The 18,210-nt window shown below is 41.4% G+C and overlaps 1 protein-coding gene across 2 annotated transcripts in view; it reads right to left on the reverse strand.

The window, feature by feature from the left end:
* Positions 1-3,582: 3,582 nt before the first annotated feature.
* CLCN2 (chloride voltage-gated channel 2) overlaps positions 3,583-18,210 on the reverse strand; it is a 138,243-nt gene continuing 123,615 nt past the window's right edge. The window contains exons 18-24 of one of the 2 annotated variants that reach the window (XM_066603395.1): positions 13,916-14,024; positions 13,768-13,838; positions 13,485-13,547; positions 13,180-13,221; positions 6,419-6,523; positions 4,287-4,373; positions 3,583-4,194 (exon numbers count right to left, since the gene is read on the reverse strand). In XM_066603395.1, the coding sequence (XP_066459492.1) occupies positions 4,006-4,194; positions 4,287-4,373; positions 6,419-6,523; positions 13,180-13,221; positions 13,485-13,547; positions 13,768-13,838; positions 13,916-14,024 (666 nt within the window). In that variant the 3' untranslated portion in view covers positions 3,583-4,005. The remainder of the gene's footprint in view (positions 4,195-4,286; positions 4,374-6,418; positions 6,524-13,179; positions 13,222-13,484; positions 13,548-13,767; positions 13,839-13,915; positions 14,025-18,210) is intronic. The other variant, XM_066603404.1, reaches the window with a different exon arrangement.

Here is an 18,210-nt window from a genome sequence, read left to right on the forward strand (position 1 = left end):
CAGTGTGGTCAGAACGGCCCAGTGGCGGGCCATTTGTCGATACGACCATCCAGCTTCTCGCATTCCAATAATGCGCACCTCTCAAACTCTGTTAACTGGATGAAATCTCTTCGATTGCATCATAGAGGCATGTCTAGTGATCAACAAGCTCTATACAAGCGAACAAAGAGGTCACTACATACAAGGAGTCTCTGAGAGCCTTTTTATAGGCAAAGGGGGGAACCACTTATATGGCTTCAAGTGGCAAGACCGTTCATCTAATCACATCACAACGCTAATCATTTACATATGGGTCTGAGTTGGAACTGCATGCTGAGCTTTGCAGCAAAATGAGAACTAGGTGCTTGATATATATATATTTTCTTTATAAAGAGTGTAATTTCCACAATATGAAAGTTTTTTTTTACAGGGAAAATTGTTTGTCTTGTAGAAAAAATCATCTTATGTATGCTTATTTAAGAGTATTACAATATTTTTACAGATACTTGTTATGACTATTTAAAACCTATAATAGTCCTTGATTCTAAGGTGCCATATGGCAAACTAGTTCATCTTTTGGACATTGATTTGGAGAATGCTTTTTGGAGTCCTGTTTATTTTATTAGGTTTTGCCACCACTTAGTGCTACCTGTCTGATGATTGTGAATTCCGAGTCTGAATCTTTTAAAGATTGTATCCTCTAGAATCTAGTAGTGGTTCTGAGAGCCCATATGCTAACAAAAAAGGTCCAGGTTGCCCATTGTTAATTATAAAAATCTATTCTATTACCCTTCCTCTACCTGGATGGTGTGTGACTTGTTTCCATATCTGGGCCATGAAGAGTTCAAACCATCTTACATGTTCTTAAGACCCCTGAAATATTATTCTTCCAAGCTCATACTTTGATTATGTTTTGTGCCAAAATTGGAAAACCAATAAAAAAAGAGAAATCTAACGCTCCCAGATAACTCCTTCTACTTCAGTTATTTTTAATGTCAAAGTAGGAGTGAACCAAAACAGCACAGTGTGAACTTGGGCTTTTTGTCTCAGTCTTGAAGCTTTAGGGTGGATTCAGACAAATGTGGTTTTCTCCTCTTATGCGGCCATGATAATCAGGGACAAAATGAAACCGCTGATTTCAGGAGGATTTTAGTGGTTTCATTTGCACTGGTGGCATTCTCGCCCGTTAATTGTATGGCCGAGAAAAGATAGACCTGCCCCTGCATGTAATGAATTCTAAATGAGGGAAAGATCGGGAAGCACCTATCTTCCAGCTTCTTTTTTTTAAAGTTTGAAAAGCCGGCGAAGAGGAAAAAATGTACTTTAAAAGACTCCTAGAAGGTTGTGAGTCGGGAAAGGGGCATTGGAGAGTTTTCTGAAGGCGCCATTTGCAAATGTCTTCTTAAATTTGTGGGTTTTTTTTCTTGTCGTGTCTACTGTGGTTTGTAAAAATGTGGTTGGAATTTTTTTTAAATCAACAAACATGATAGATCTTAAAACCACTAAAGTAAACTATCGCAGCGATAACCACAATGACACCAACTCTTGTGGCAGCATTAGAATGTGTGCAACTGTCACACTTTGCCTTAACTCTGGATCATAGTCAAATCCTGCATTAGTCTCCAGCCTATGTGATAACAGGTCTCCTTATGCACACGGCCGTGACAGGCTCCGCAAGCGGAATACCGCAGCGGGGTCCGTCACAGCGTCCCCCCAAAGACCTATACTTACCTCCAAATCCACTGCGCGAAGTCCCGCATGACGCTCCGACGCGCAGTACAGTGCAGAACGCGCCAGAAGTGTCATATGACACGCTCGGCAGGGCGCGTATTCACGCTATACTTCTGCTGTGCTACAGCGGAAGTATAGCGTGACGGTCGGCTTCCATTGACTAAAATGGTAGCCGTCCGCATGTATACCCGCGGGAAATAGGACATGCCATGGGTAACTTCATGCTGCGGAGTTCCGCAGTGGAATTCCACAGCATGTACATTGGGCTATTAGGTTCAATAGAACCGAAAAGCTGCAGGAAATCCGGCCATGGGAATTAGGCCTAAGTCTTTTGCAGGGAAGGATCATAAAGGGAGGCGAAGCATAAGATTGGTTTCAGACGAGCATATTGTAAATACGGATGTGTTACAGACGATATTACAACCATATGTCCTCAGTATTTCATCCGTTTTTGATCTGTATTTGCCTCCATATTTGCTGTCATTGTTTTTAATTTCTTCTTTTCGAAGTTCTTTTTATTAAATTTTTAGAAAACAATGAATGGATCATATAAAATAAAATCAAAACAACAATCAAATATGTAAATTAAGGCACACATAGAGAAAGACAGTAAATGTGACCTGCAATAACAAGATTGAGACAATAACGTTAGTTATCCAACAGAATTTAGAAATAAATAATATTTGGTAAGTATGTCAAAAAGCATATCTGTTCTTGTATAGTGTGTTAGATAATTTTAAGGGGTTTTCCACGCAAACTATTATTAATATCCTGTCCTCAGGATAGGTCATCAATAGTTGATTGGCTGAAGTCTATCACTCGAGACCCCGAACGATCAACTGAGTGGGCGACTGCTGTCAGCGCCACAATACACAATGCCTGGAAGAGGAGCCACTGCTCCGACCCCTGTGTAGTGGCCAGGGATTGTAATGGCAGGCAGGGCTGTCATTGAATTTAATAAGAGCTGCACCTGGAGTTACAAATGCTGGCCACTAGACCAGGTTCGGAGTAGCGGCTTTCACTCCGACCTTTGTGTATCGCGGCACTGATAGCAAGCACCCGATCAACTGAGGTTCAGGGAGACATGAACATCAGTGAGAGGTATTCAGTAGAATGTGATGTTTACACCAAGGATCTAAGGTCTTGTTGGAAGTGTGTGAGGGAATGGGCAGCGGTTTCTTCATTGAGGTGTAACTGGTCAACCTCATTCAACCAGCTATACTCCAGAGAGGGGGCTTAGTAGTTTGGCACCAGCAGGAAAGATAATTCATTTGTTAAAACCTTATATTGGCAGGTTGAGAACTATAGTTTGTAATGGAATGCTAACTCCAATCTGCCAGATACGAATGGTAATATTGAGGACCTTGTCCCAGAACAGTGTAAGAGAGGGGCAGTGTCACCAAATATGTGCCAAGCTACTTGTTACATCTTCAGCAGATATCTGTAGTAGAGGGGTAATAAAGACTTTGTACAGGGATGACATACCATCTAGAAATCATTTGACATGAATTTTCCTGCACTCTGATGCATTTTGAGGGGCCATGAGAATGGAGGTAGATCATTTTGATAGACCAAAAAAAACCTGACAAAAATAGGTCACGCTGCATTTAAAAAAAAACAACAAAAAACAAGGCTATAAAAAAATATAGTCCTGTAAATAGATATGTAGACTTACATTAGATCCGTATGATGGTCTGCAAGACACAGACGAAAATTAAAATACGCTCGTCTGAAAGCGGCATAAAGGAAAGATTTTCCTCAGACCTGAAATCCAGACCTAGTTTTGGCTAAAGGAAAGACCTTAGGAGGACAATATCTCGGCAGTGGCAACTGGTTGACATCAATGACACTTCGATTTTGTGCAGCCAGAACTTTGTACAAACACAACATTCATTTATTTTAATGGCACATAAAGTTAGTGGCAGCGTTAACCCTTATGTCCAGCATGTCACAACTAGAAATTAAAAAGTATGACTACTGATTTATGGCAATTCAGTCCGTCAAGTCAGTACATAATCACATCTGTCCCAGATTGTACCCTGTTCCAGTGATCATCACAAGCACAGTGTTCATTGAGATGGTGTAGGGCACTTCTGGAAAGGAGGCCAACAATGGCCACATTTAAAAAAAAATAAGCCAACTCCTGTTTTTTTCCCTGGAGTTGGAACGGAAGACTCACGATTCAATTGTTCAGCTTGTGCATTTAAGGTTTTCTGTATGAAACAGATGGCAGTGCTGATATGAAATCCCAGAATCCTCCAGGTGGATGTTGGCTGATGAATGACATGATTAAGGTCACTTGTCATCACTATCAGAGGGACTGGATTCTCGAGGTAGTAGGTGTCGACGGCTTCTTTCCCACAGTTTACTGACATTCGCAGTCTCTGTCTCACTACTACTTGTAAAACTGTCTCTGAAGCTGGCTAAGGGCGGACGCACTTTAGCACCTTTAGCAGTCACTGAGCCTTCAATTGCCTTGCGAAGCTGAAAAAAAAGCAAAGGTTGTGACAAAACTTCATCTAATATACTACACATTGATAAAAAAAAACCTCTGATATCCATTGTGTAGGAGTTACCTCTCTCAATGTCACCATCCCAATGAGTCTTCCTATGGAGGTGACATATGCATGATCCATCCCAAGCAAGGAGAACACTGTGTGAGCCTGAGAAGAGAATGAAGAAGGTAAAGATAATGATTGCGACTGTTTACTATTTAGATGTTACCACCAAACCTAACTGCGTAGGGGAAGAGGGAGCTGCCTCTGGTGCCCCCCCCCGTGATGCTATTGCAGGGTGCTAATGAGTAAGCATGGCAGCCCAGGCCTAGTAAAGGCTCTTAGGGATGACATGCATCAATGCCTGTTAAGCACTGCCTGAAGTATGGCTTAATATAAATTGAAAAGTATTATATATTGCAATACTGAACCATAAAGTTTGAGCAATTAAGTGATCACAAGTTCAGTCCCTGTAGGGACTGTAAAAACTTTAGGAAAATATTTAATAGTTCTTAAAATATGAAGAAATAAAAATATTACAAATTGTAAAAAAAATCCCTTTTCTCATAAAAATCTAAACACACAAAACAACAAACATGTGGTATCACTATGTTCGTAAAAGTCCAAATTATTAAAATATAGCATTCTTTGTTGGGATACATGGTGAAAACAATGTTTAAAAAGAAAAAAAAGACAAATGCAAGAATTGTCTTTTTTGGTCACTCCCCAGTTCTCCGAAAAAATGATAAAAAGCAATCAAAAAGTTATATGTACCCAAAATTAGACTAATAAAATCTACGTCTCACTGCACAAAAAAAAGATCCCTCACACCGGGTCTTAAAATAATGGTAAACAATTTGTTTTTTAAAAAAAGTAGAAAAACATTAAAAAAAAAGAAATATAGAAATCTGGTATCGCCATAATCGTACTGACCCATAAAATAAAGTGCACATCAGTGTTACAGTATTGTGAACACTGTAAAAACTACCGCTCCCCTACAAGAGGCAAAACTGTGTTTATTTCACTTAACTGCAAAATTTTAAAAAGTTTTTAAGTATATTTTACGATACAGTAAAGTGGTACTAATAAAAATCTACAACTTATCCCACAAAAAAACAAAACTATCAGCAGAAAAATAAAAAGGTTAAAAAAAGACTAAAACTCTCTGGTCTTGCAGGGCCTAAATGAAGCTTTTAACAAGATCGAGAAATACGTACCCTGTTTCCCTGAAAATAAGACCCTGTCCTATATTAATTTTTGTCCCAAAAGAGGTGCTGCTAGGTCTTATTTTTGGGGGATGTCTTATATTTATTTAGCCGGCTTGGTCCGGGGACTCCTGCTGCTCTCTGGAGTTTCGACATGCGAAGCCGCTGCATTGATTGGCCAGTTCATAAATCCCTCTCAGCTAATCAATGCAGCATTCGATGAACCAATCACAGCCATCACATTGGTTCATCAAGCGCTACATTGATTGGTTCTTGATCACTGCTCAGCCAATAAGAGTCATCACTTCTTGGAGGTGGGATTTATGAATCTAGTAACTAGAAAGTGATCTTCTGTGAGTGAAAGAGGACTGCAGGACGCTCGGCGGAGCTCGAAAGAGCAGCAGGAGGACCCGGACCAAGCCTGCTAAATAAGAATGCCTTTAAAAAAAATTATGTAATGCAGCTATAGCTTATTTTCGGGGAAATAGGGTAGATAAAGAGATAGATAGATATGAGATAGACAGACAGACAGGATATAGATATGAGATAGATAGATAGATAGATAGGAGATAGATAGATAGATATGAGATAGATAGATAGATAGATAGATAGATAGATAGATAGATAGATAGATAGATAGATAGATCGATAGATATGATATACGGTAGATAGATATGAGATAGATGGATAGATATATTACATAGATATGCTATAGATAGATATGATATAGATATGAAATAGATAAATAAATAGCTATGATATAGCTATATTAGATAGATATGATATAGATATGAAATAGATAGATAAATAGATATGATATAGCTATATTAGATAGATATGATATAGATAGATATGATATAGATATGAAATAGATAGATAAATATGATATAGACAGATAGGCAGGCAGACAGACAGATAGATAGATAGATAGATAGATAGATAGATAGATAGATAGATAGATAGATAGATAGATAGATAGATAGATAGATAGATAGATAGATAGAGTACCTTATGTAGAGATGTTCTTTCCACCAACTGGAATGGCGCAGGGTCAATTTTGCAGTTGTTGAAATTGATTGTTTCGTCCAGCTGAATCTCTTCCCATTCTAAAATCTAACAAATAAAAGAAGTGATAGTTTCCCAATTATAGTAGCTCAGCGTAATGTGCAGGCTTTGTCTACATCAATGTCACTAAGCAAGATTATGTATTTGAATGCTTTTTTCCAGCCAAAATACTTGTGTGAAAGTATCTTCTATATAACTGTATCAATAATGAATGACAATCATAACTCTCATACTATAATAACATTCCATAGCTGTATATTGTACGTTTCTATCTCTTTGATTTATGCAGTTCCCTAATAAGCACTGTTTTATGGAGCTGCCAGAGGAGGGTTATTGCCTTTGGACTGCCAAGAAATGCAATAAAAGCAATACAAAATATATTCCACTATTTATATATTATTATGTAGCTCAAGAAAGACCTAAAGCAATGATTCAGAGTATCACGTATACATTACGCAAGGCCCTGCTTATGCAGAGGTTTTTGTGTGTGGATTCCGGTGTGGATTCAGTGCTGTTTTTGTATCAGAATCCATATGATTTTAGCATCCCATTAGGTTCAGTGCAGAATCCTTGTCATGGAAAATAAATATTGATACGGTTTCTGCATTGAAACTGCATCATGTAGCCACACACTAATTTGCCACATTGAATAGAGCTAAATCCATGTGTAGATCTGTGGGATTGTAAAATGAAATCTGAGGGTCACCCTTGGATTCGTGCTGCGGATAATGTGGCAGATCTGCGTCTGATTATTCTGGCACAGATAATGCCCCTGTGAACGAGGCACTAAGTAGTATGCCTTGTGCATCATCAATGCAATAGCCTGCGACTTTGCAATTTTCACTTTGCCGTAACCTTAAGGCCCATTTACACGGAGCGATTATCGCTCAAAAATCGCTAAAAAGCGATCGCTTGAGCAATAATCGTTGCATCTAAATGCGCGGCCATCGTGCACTTTTCGTGCACTGCTAGCTGATCGTTAAATTCAGTCCAACCTAAAAATCTTCATTCAGCCTTATCCGCAGTTCTCCATGGGTAGTGATGATACCATTGCTTCTCCCTGGAGAACAAGGGATCTGAGCACAGATAATAGCCCCTGGGCTATTAACTGCATTCAGAGAAAGCTTCATTTGCACACTATATTGCTATTAAGTAGCTGAGTAGCTATTTAATAGCTTATGCAAAATGATCGCTCAAAGCTGTCACTCAAACTGTCATTTGAGCGATCTTTGAGCGATTATCGCTCCGTGTAACATGCCTTTACTCCTAAATTGGGCTACTCCAACCAGAATTATCCTGTTTTTCATTTATAAGGGGAATTATAGACAAGCAGGAAAGCAGTTCATAAAACACAATTTAATAAAATGTAAACATTTTCAAATTTGTTATAATAAAACAACTTTTAGGCTAAAATTAGTAATCTTAGAGTATTGATGGTCAAGTCCTGCTTGTGGCTTCCTTCACATGGACATAAATCATATAACACCAAGTATATTACATCTTTTCCCAAGAAGCACATTCAGCCACAGGTTAGGGAATATATGTCTGATTGCTGAGGTCCGATGGCTGAGACCCTCAGTGATTCCGAGAACACTGCCCCCGACTGCTCCATGTAAATAAGAGTGGAAGGGCACATATGTGACCACTGCTCCATTTACTTCTATGGGATGGAGAGAGATAGCCGTTACTGGTGCATCTGATCTCCCCCAGAATGGGTGGAGACATGGGTTAGCCAGCTTGACATACAGGGGACAGCCTGGTGATGCCCACAGTTGGTTATTGGCTGATGCGGCCTGTCACTTTCCCCGCTGGGCCTTCCATCTCTGCTCCAGACACTGTCCCATATGTACTGGCATCCACCCTTGCGACCTTACAGCTGACCTGACAGTGTCCCATCTCTACTGCCAGTGCGTGTCTCTGCTGTCATCTGGCCTGCCTGCAACCTGACCCTAGCACTCGGAGGGACTCCCATGTCTCTGCTCACCTGTTCCCTGGCGGGCTGTAATGGAGCTGGCACGCTCCCATCTCTGCTCCCGGCAGCCTGCAAAGTATGTGCTGACCGGCTCTCTGGCGGCCTCGAAACGATGAATGGATGGCTTGCCTGGAGGGCTGACAAAACGCCTAGGCCCTTCCTTGCACCGTTGCCGGAAGCAGGCTCTTGATGTGCAGCTGGTCACTGTTCTCTGTTGGCCTCTGAACTCTGCTGGGCGCTGCACTGTAACTGTGCCTGCCTCTGCAGTGTGGTCCCTTTTCTGCTGTCAGTATGTTCCTGGTCGGACGAGCCGAAAGCACAATGCCGCACTTCTCTGCTCGTGGCAGACTGTTGATGGCCAGACAGTCAGTTTCCCCATCGCCCTCCACAGTGTGCTGGGCGCTGTAAGTGTGTTACCGGCCAGACAGCAATGCAGCCAATCCTCAGCTAGGGGCCTGGCAGGGGCGTTTCCTCCTGCTAAGGGCTATCAAAGCCCTCGCTTCCGGTGTAGACAAGATGCACCAGTACCAAGATAGCCAAGTGCATAGATCTAAACCTATATACCATAGAAGTGAATGAAAAAGCTGTCCAGAATGTGCACTACTATATATGTAGTATTTGGGTTGCACTGTTTTCAGGATCGCTAAGGGTCCCTGTGTACTGAGTCAAAGTAATCACACATTTATCCCCTATCCTGTGGGGAAAAAATATATTTTTGTGAGAAACCCTTTAACCCCTTAACGACTGTTAAAATGCCTTTTGATGGCAGTCATTTAGAGGGCTATATTCTAATCGATATGCCTTTTAACACTGCAGCATCAGAAGCTTGGCACGGGTCTCCCATGTCAGGGCGAGCAGGTGCCTGGTTGTCAGAGGCACTTGCCCTAACAGCGGGGACTGAAGAAACCACCAATCCCTGCTATTTAACCCTTTCCTTGCTACTGTCACTGCGACCGAGACATGTAGAGCGCTCTAGGTCTGCTAGGTAAGGTGGCCTATGAAGCTCAGACCTCTTATAGTTATGTCAACGGAAAAGGTAAAACGTTATGGCTCTTGGAATGCAATGATGAGAAAAAAAAATAAAAAAATTGATTTGTCATTAGGGCATAAAACGGGCCAGTCACTAAGGAGTTACAGTACAGAAAACGTTTGTTGTCCATATTCCCAAAGAAACTGAATTGTATAAAATATCTGTGCTGTTCACCAAGGTCTCACACCTTTCTTTCTTACTGATCTGTATGTATGTCAGTTTTTATTTCAGGCATTTTATTTATGAACTGCATAAACTGAACTCCCAGAGGGTTTCATCCGGGATACGAGTGTCTGAAACGGTGTTGCAGTGGATGCAATTATAGCAGAACATATAGCAGGAGCAAAAACATACGATATTCCTCCTAACATTGAAATTAATAAATATAATAACTAGATTTTCTTCATAAACACATTTTTTTTTACAAGCATTTCTTTTTTAAAGTAGAAATTTTTATGCAGGTGATTTTTTTATCCTATAGAGAAGCCTATTGGAGAATACCTAAAAAAAATGCCGAACCACGAGCATGCAGAGTTCTGAAAAATGGCATGGGGCCAAAAAAGGCAGCAAACATTAGAAAAAAGTATCTTTTTTCATGGTACATTTCATATTAGCCTATTCCCTTAGGCCTCTCGCACATGAGAGTATGGTCAGTGCATATTACGTACGCAGTTTCTGCCCGGGTAATACGCAGTACCAATCTCTAGTTATAGATTTTAACTGTGCATCTCACACAGAGTGCCAGAAATATGCGCAAAAAAAATTACAGCATTCGCTATCTTGGCATGTATTGTGCACGCATATACTCCATGATAGTGTATGGGGATTGTTGGTACTGAGCAACATCCAGCCACAGCTTACATACTACAAATAGTGGGGTGATACAAAAGGTAAAGGGGCTAGAGATGTGCACGGTATGGCGAGCTGGAGAGTGAGAGTGAGTCTATACACATAGACAATGGTCAAATTGAGTCGTATAATGGCTGAATAGGTATGACTGCAGAAGGCGGTTGGTTACGGTTAGCAGAGATTGCAATCAGTAGGACAGAGAGCATGTTATCAGGCGGCATACAGAGGGGTTTGGTTTAGGAGATGTGGTATGCCTCCTTGAAGAGGTGCGTTTTTAGGGCACGCCTGAAATTTTGTGAGTCACAGATTGCCTGGATAGTTTTGGGTAGCGTGTTCCAGAGGACTGGTGCCGCCCTAGAGAAATCTTGGAGGTAAGAATGAGAGGTTTGAGTTAAAGGGGCACTTAATCTGGTTTTGTTAGCTGAGTGGAGGGCGTGGGCTGAGTAGTGGATTGAGATAAGGAAAGCAATACAGGGCAGTGCTATGAAGAGCTTTGTGGATGAGATTGGTGAGTTTAAATTGAATTCTGTATTTGACGGGCAGCCAGTGCAGTGACTGGCACAGGGCAGAGGCATCCGAGTAGCGGCTTGACAGGAAGATGAGCCTGGCTGCCACATTCAGGATGGATTGGAGAGTATGGCGTGGAGGAGCCCAATCAGCAGCGAGTTGCAATAATTGAGCTGAGAGTGGATAAGGGCAACAGTGATTCTTGCAATGTTCTTGAGGTGCAGCTGACATGTTCCGCCAAGAAATTGGATGCAGGGGTTAAAGGAGAGATCGAAGTTGAATATAACCCCAAGACAGTGGGCATGCTGTCCGATAGTTATGGTGGTGCTACACACTGTGGAGATGTCAGGATGAGGTCGGTTAGTAGAGGGCGGAAACACCAGTAGGTCAGTTTTTGAGAGGTTCAGTTTTAGGTAGAGAGGACATAGTGTTAGAGACAGTGAAGAGACAGTTGGTGGCGTTCTGGAGGAAAGGTGGTGTGATGTCAAAAGAGGAGGTGTATAACTGGGTGTCGTATGCATAGAGATGGTACTGAAAGCCAAATCTCCTGATGGTTTGTCTAATAGGGGCTGTGTAGATGGAGAAAAGGACGGAGCCGAGGACCGAGCCCTGGGGGACCCCAACAGTAAGGGGACAAGGAGAGGATGTAAGATATGCTGAGTGAGCAGTCAGATAGGTAGGAGGAGAACCAGGAGAGAGCAGTGTCCTTTAGTTCAATGGAGCAAAGCATATTGAGAAGGAATTTGTGGTCAACAGTGTCAAACACGGCGGAGAAGTCGATGAGGATCAGTAGGGAGTAGTCAACCCTCGATCTAGCCGTCCGGAGGTCATTTGACACTTTAGTCAGGGTGATTTCTGTGGAGTGTAGAGGGCGGAAGCTGAACTGTAGGGGTCAAGAAGAGAGTTTTCCGAAAGATAGCTAGTAAGGTGGAAGTAAACCAGGCGTTCTAAAAGTTTGGAGATGAAGGGGAAGTTTGAGATGGGTCGGTGGTTGGCAGCATAGGACGAGTTAAGGGTTGGTTTCTTAAGTAGTGTGGATATGATAGCATATTTGAATGAAGAGGAGAAGATACCAGAGCTCAGAGAGAGGTTGAATATAGTGGTGAGGTGGGAGATGACCACTGGGGAGAAGGACCGGAGGAGGTGTGAGGGCCGCTAGCGCAGGTGGCGGGGCAAGCTGAGGAAAGCAACCTGGATACTTCTTCCTTTGTTGTTGGTATAAGTACAGAGAGGGAGCAAGAGCTAGATGTAGGACTGAAAAGACTAGGGTCAGGGCTAGTCTAGGATTGGGAGGTAATTTCCTGCCAGATGTCGTAGATTTATTTATTTTTTAAATAAGCAGCCAGCTCTTCAGCACTGAGATCTGTCACAGGGGGGCTGCAATATAGGACTGAGGAGGAAGTGAAAAGTGTCAAAGAGTCGTTGAGGGTTCTGAGATACTGGATAGAGGAGAGAGGTAAAGTAGACTTGTTTGGCATGGTGAAGGGCTACGTTGTAGGTTCTGAGCATGAATTTGAAGTGGAGAAAGTTTGCAGACTTTTGTGAATTTCTCCGGAGCCGTTTAGCACACCTAGAGCAGCGCGAGACGAAGTGTGTTTGAGACGTGAGCCAGAATTGCCACGGTCTACATCGGATGGCTTGACTCACAGCGGCGGCCAGGTTGGGGCAGGAGAGGAGAGACATAGGGGCAGAGAAAACTGTAGGGTTTTGAGTGTTAATGACCTGAAGGTTCCTGTACGTATGGTAGGTAGGAGGATCTGGGAAGATGCTAGAGTGCTTGACAGAGAAAGAGAGGTTATGGTCTGAGAGCAGGAGAGGGGAATTAGTGAAGTGGGAAACAGAGCAGAGATGGAGGAACACCAGATCAAGAGTGTTGCTATCTCTGTAAGTGGGAGAGGCTATTAGTTGTGACAGGCCAAGAAAGGAGGTGAGCGACAGAGGCTAAGAGGCAGATGGGGTCATTGATGGGGATGTCAAAGTCGCCTAGAATGAGGGTTGGGATTTTGCAGCTTAGAAATTGGGGAGCCAGATAGCAAAGTGGTCCAGAAACAGGCGGGGAGCACCTTGGGGGGCAGTAGATGACTGCTACTCACATGGACAGCAGATGGAAAAGTCGTATGATATGTACCTCAAACGATGGGAAGGTAAGTGAGGGTATTGGGGGGGGGGGGTTAACCTCGAAAGTTATTTATGAAACCGTCTTTAAGCATACAGTTATAACTTGCAAGCAAACCTTCATCTGTGGCTGCAATCCAGAGGTGGGAGCTGTCATATGAAATAACTGTGATTCTGAAGAGGAGCAGACACAAACATCTTCATGGAGTAACCAATCAATTGCAGACTTACCTGTGATTGTGTCATTGTATCTATGTCATCCATGTCTTCTCCCTGAAACACAACATCTATTTTACTTTGTCACATGGATTGTCACATATATAATTATGGAATGAGATAGAGCAATGTTCAGTCAGTTTTTTCTTAGTGGATTTCATAAGAATTAGTAATGTCCTTATTTGATCTGTTACATTAGTGATATGATAGCCTGTCTTTCCACAGGCTAACCAAGCATAGTATGCATATAGCAAACTTTGCCGCAGATTAGTGCCAATGTGATGAGAAAGCCCATGATAGAGATTAGTTGCTTTACTTACCTTCACACACAGGCGTGTCCGCTTGGATTTAACCTTTGAGGTTGATGCAGGATTCTTGGCAGACTTATGTTAGCAACAACATAGAAAACAAATTTGAGCACTGCATGGTGAGTAACAATGGAGTGAAAGGGCAAAGAGGAGGGATGGTTAGTGAGTGACTAACATCAGAGACAGAAGCAAGTATGAGGCAGGGATAGTAACAGTAATAGCAGTGCATGGTCTGCACAAAACATGCGGCACAGGCAAGGTTGATAGTAGTTGTACCGTAGGGATGGCTCCTTACCTCCATATTTTCACTGAAGTCTTTGGCACAGAATATATTTTTCAAGGCAGCTACAGAATTATCGGAATCATCTGTAAGTAAGAGAGAACAGATCTGATATTGCTCTTTTCTGCTACAAATCACAAGTCAACTGAGTATTCTCAAGTACCTTGGGAATGTTCCGTCAAGATACTCTGGTTGCGTTTCAGAGCTGGTTTAAGGGGTTTCCGACTTTCCCCTACTCGTGGTGGAGAAAATGTGGACTCCTCTGTTTCTATCTAAAGAAGAATAACAGCATTTAAATAGAATCCTCCAACAACACATGGAAGGAAAGGCACTTGTATAAGCACATGCTGACTGCTACAAGGAATGTTTCTAACATTACTGTGACTTAAGGGGCTCTTCACATTATGACTCAGCCATCCGTCAAGCTTATATAAACTAAAAACTTATTAAAATGTACTGCTTGACTGACCCATAGAGTATAATTAGTCGTTTAGAAGTGCATGCGTACTACATTTGACGTCCCTTATGTTTTTGTACATTTTTTTTAAGGGATAGAAAAGCGTAGCAATACACACTTTTCTGTTCCATAAAGAAAAAACCTCAACAGATTCCTATAGTGAATAGGAAACATATGGAAAGATAACGCTTTATGTTTCCATATTTTTAATGCTTTTGCTCTCAAACGCTCTTGTTTAATTTTGAACTTTAATTGAAAGAAAGACTTCACTGCGAAAAACATATACATTTTTTAACGTAAAAACAGACAAATTCATGCAAGCGTTTGGTTATACAATTAACGTATGCAGTGGATATAAAAAATCTACACCACCGGTTAAAATGCCATGTCATGTTAAAAATCCAACAAAGATGAATTATTTTTAGATTTATTTCAACCTTTAAATTATATGTACAATTCCATTGAAAAACCATACTGAAATTTTGTAGCGTGGGAAAAACGATCCCAATGTTGCATAAATATACACACCGTATAACGAATACTTTGTTTATAATTGAACCCTTTGTCTTAATGAAAGCATTCAGTCTCTTTGGGTAGGCGTCTAGCAGCATGGCATATCTTGACTTGGCAATCTTTGCCCACTCTCCCTTGCAAAAGCGCTCAAAATCTGTCAGATAGCGAGGGCATCTTGTTTGTAGCGCCCTCTTCAGGTCAACCCACAGATCTTCAATAGGAGTCAGGTCAGTCTCTGGCTTGGCCATTTCAAAACCTTGATCTTCTGGTGAAGCCATTCTTTTGGTGATTAGGATGTAGGTTTTGGGTCGTCATGCTGAAAGGTGAAAAAACTCTTCTTCATCGCCAACTTTTTAGCAGAGGCCTGAAGGTTTTGCGCTACAATGGACTGATATCTGGAATTGTTCATACTTCCCTTCACCTTGACTAAAGTCCAAGTTCCAGCAGCCACAATACATAATGCTGCTTCCACCATCCTCACTGCGGGTATGGTGTTCTTCTGGTGATGCACAGTGTTGGCTTTGTGCCTTTTTTTTGGAAAGTTTCCCCTTGGTCTTATCAGCCCATACCACGCTCTCACACATACTTTTGGATGTTTTCCTTTGTTAGAAAAGTATTTTGTCTTGCCACTGTACCCCACAGTCCAGACATACGAAGAATACAGGAGATGGTTGTCACATGCACTTCACAACCAGAACTTGCCAGAAACTCCTGCAGCTCCTTTAATGTTGCTGTAGGCCTCTTGGACCAGTTTTCTTCTGTTTTTTTTCATCAGTTTTGACTGATACCTTTCAACAATCACATCAGATTATGGTATAATGTTCCTTACATTATATTGCAGGAACAATCAAATGATAGCAAGTTCAAGTCCCCTATGGGAACTAAAAAAATATAAAAATTGGTTTAGGAAGTTTTATTAATTGTTAGAAAAAATGAAAGGTGTTAAGTTTATACTTTATAAACTTTTTCTCATATTTATAATAAAAAGAGCTTTTAAAAAAAAAATTTGCTCTTTTGGCTGTAAAAGTCTGATCTATCGTGCATTATTTATCCTGCATAGTGAACATTGTGTGGAAAAAAAATTACACAATGTCAGGATTGCGCTTTTGTGGTCACCACGTCTCCAAGAAAATATTTAATGAAAAGCAATCAAAAAGTCGTACGTACTCCAAATTGCTACAACTACAGGACGAGTCCTCAAACATCTTTGTGGACTGAAAAGTAAAAAGGCGATGGCTGTTAAAAAATGGCAGAAAATAATTTTATGTTTTTCCAAAGATATTTTATTTTTTTAAAAGTAGTACAGCGAAAAAACAAAAGAAAAACTATAAATTTAGTATTGTTGTAATGGTACTGACCCATAGAATGTAGTTATCCTGTCATTTTTGCTAGTGTATACACCATTAAAGACGTAATTTCATTTTTATTCCATTTCACTCCCCTTAGAAATTTTTAAAAGTTTTTCAGTACATAAAATGGTACATTTAGTAGTACCATTGAAAAATACAACTTGGCCAACAAGAAAACAAGCCCTCAGACATCCCCGTTGATGGATAAATAAATGAGTTTTGATTCAAGTGAGGATGAGAAACCAAAAACGAAAAAAAGTGCAGCGCCCTTAAGGGGGTAAACACTTTTGTCTAACTGTACAACACCTATTGGCTGGCTTAGTTTCCAATATATCCCCCCCATAGTTTGCTCACCCCACACATGCAGATTATCACTCCAGCTGTTTACTATTCCTTGCAATAGTCACATTAAGCCTAAGGCCTCATGCACAAAGCTATATTACTGAACTGTGTGCACAGATCCCTAATGTGGAGCCCAGAGCCTGCTAGGAGCAATCCTGTAGCTCATTGTTCCTGATTTTATATCGAGCGTTGCTTCTACAGGAGAATACAATGCCTCGAGGAATGTCACATAAACTTTTATGCCATTAGTTTCCTCCTGGAGATGAGAAAGACAAACAATGCAACTATTTATCACAGAAGCATTTTACTGCAACTAGTACAACATTACTTAGCACTATATAATCATGCGAGGATTGGGAGTTAACTTGTGGTTCTGGGGAAGTTCTGTTTCTCCTTGTGGAGAGAACTAAGTTGCCATGAAGAGACTTATGGGCCATGCAATGCCCCTTTGGGAAATAAGGTATGTAAATGGAGGGATGGAAAAACACTTCTGCTTTGGTTTATATCCTTATGCAAATTGAAGATGGAACAAGGCCTCTACTGCGCCACCTATTGGAAGGCAGCATTCCTGCAAGTCAATGTCAGACCTTTTAACAAAGCCTTATAACAATGACTGAGAATATAAACCAAAGCCAAAGTCTTCTCCAGAAGGAAAAGATAACTATGCACAGTCAGCCTGTTTCAGAGCTTTTGCCCCTCATCAGTGTAGGCCTATGACATGAGTCAGGAAGGGTATAGTTTTTTGTAAGGAGAAAGCATACCCTTCCTGGCTTATATCCTTAGTAACGCTGCAAGGCCTGTTGGGAGATTGTAAATTGACTTATGCTGCCTTCACACGGGTAAGAAAATCATGCACTAATCTCGCTCAAACATGAACCCCATTCTTTTGAATGGGGTCATACACATGAGCGATGTTTTCCCGAATGGCACCGCGATGCAATGCAGGAAACAAATTGCAGCACGCTCTATCATTCTGCATCGCAGCGCCAAGTGGGGCTGGTGGCAGCACTGCGAGGTCTCCCATTGAGGATCTCTGCATCCCCGAAGTGATGTGAGACTGTTTTGACATGAAAACGCCTCGCATTTTTGGGAAATTCATATAGTGGAGAGCGCTATATGCGGCAGGATTTATGGACTCACATCACGCCAGTGTGTAGTTAGCCTTATATGGAAGCTACCTTCCAGCAGGTGGCACTGCAGAGGTATTTCACCGTATGGTGGCACGGTGTGGCATTCACTATCAAACTTTTATAGGTAAAGGCTGCTGCTGTCTTTAGCAAACATGGCAGAGATAAACTGAAGCCTAGCATTCAGCTGGAAATGCAGAAAGGCACAAGTAGGAAACTGTAACCAGACCTATACACTTTCTTTCTCTTGTAGTACGTTAGTGAGAACTGAGGTGAGGGTGAAAACTTTCTTTAGACCTCCTGCAGACAGTTTTTGTAGCTTTTTTTGGTTTGTAAAAAAACATCATGAATATTATGCATTTTTACAAGCATTTTTATAGCTATTTTTGAGCACATCTTTTTTTTTTACATGCCTTTCCCCCCCTCCTTTTCCTTATGGGAAGATGCCTTAAAAAATTGCAATGAACCCGAAATACACACCTACGTTAAGGCCCAATGTCCATGGGCAGATTATAGCTGTGGAATCCTGAGCAGGCGTTGCACTCCAGATTCCGCAGCAATAAGCCTCCACAGCATGCTATGGTAAAATGATCCTTCATGTCCACAAGCGAAAACTAATTGCAGTTTCCGCTCGTGCATAAAAAAATTGCAGCATGCTCCATTATGCTGC

The sequence above is a fragment of the Eleutherodactylus coqui genome, chromosome 1, assembly GCF_035609145.1.
Source record: "Eleutherodactylus coqui strain aEleCoq1 chromosome 1, aEleCoq1.hap1, whole genome shotgun sequence".
Classification (NCBI taxonomy): Eukaryota; Metazoa; Chordata; class Amphibia; order Anura; family Eleutherodactylidae; genus Eleutherodactylus; species Eleutherodactylus coqui.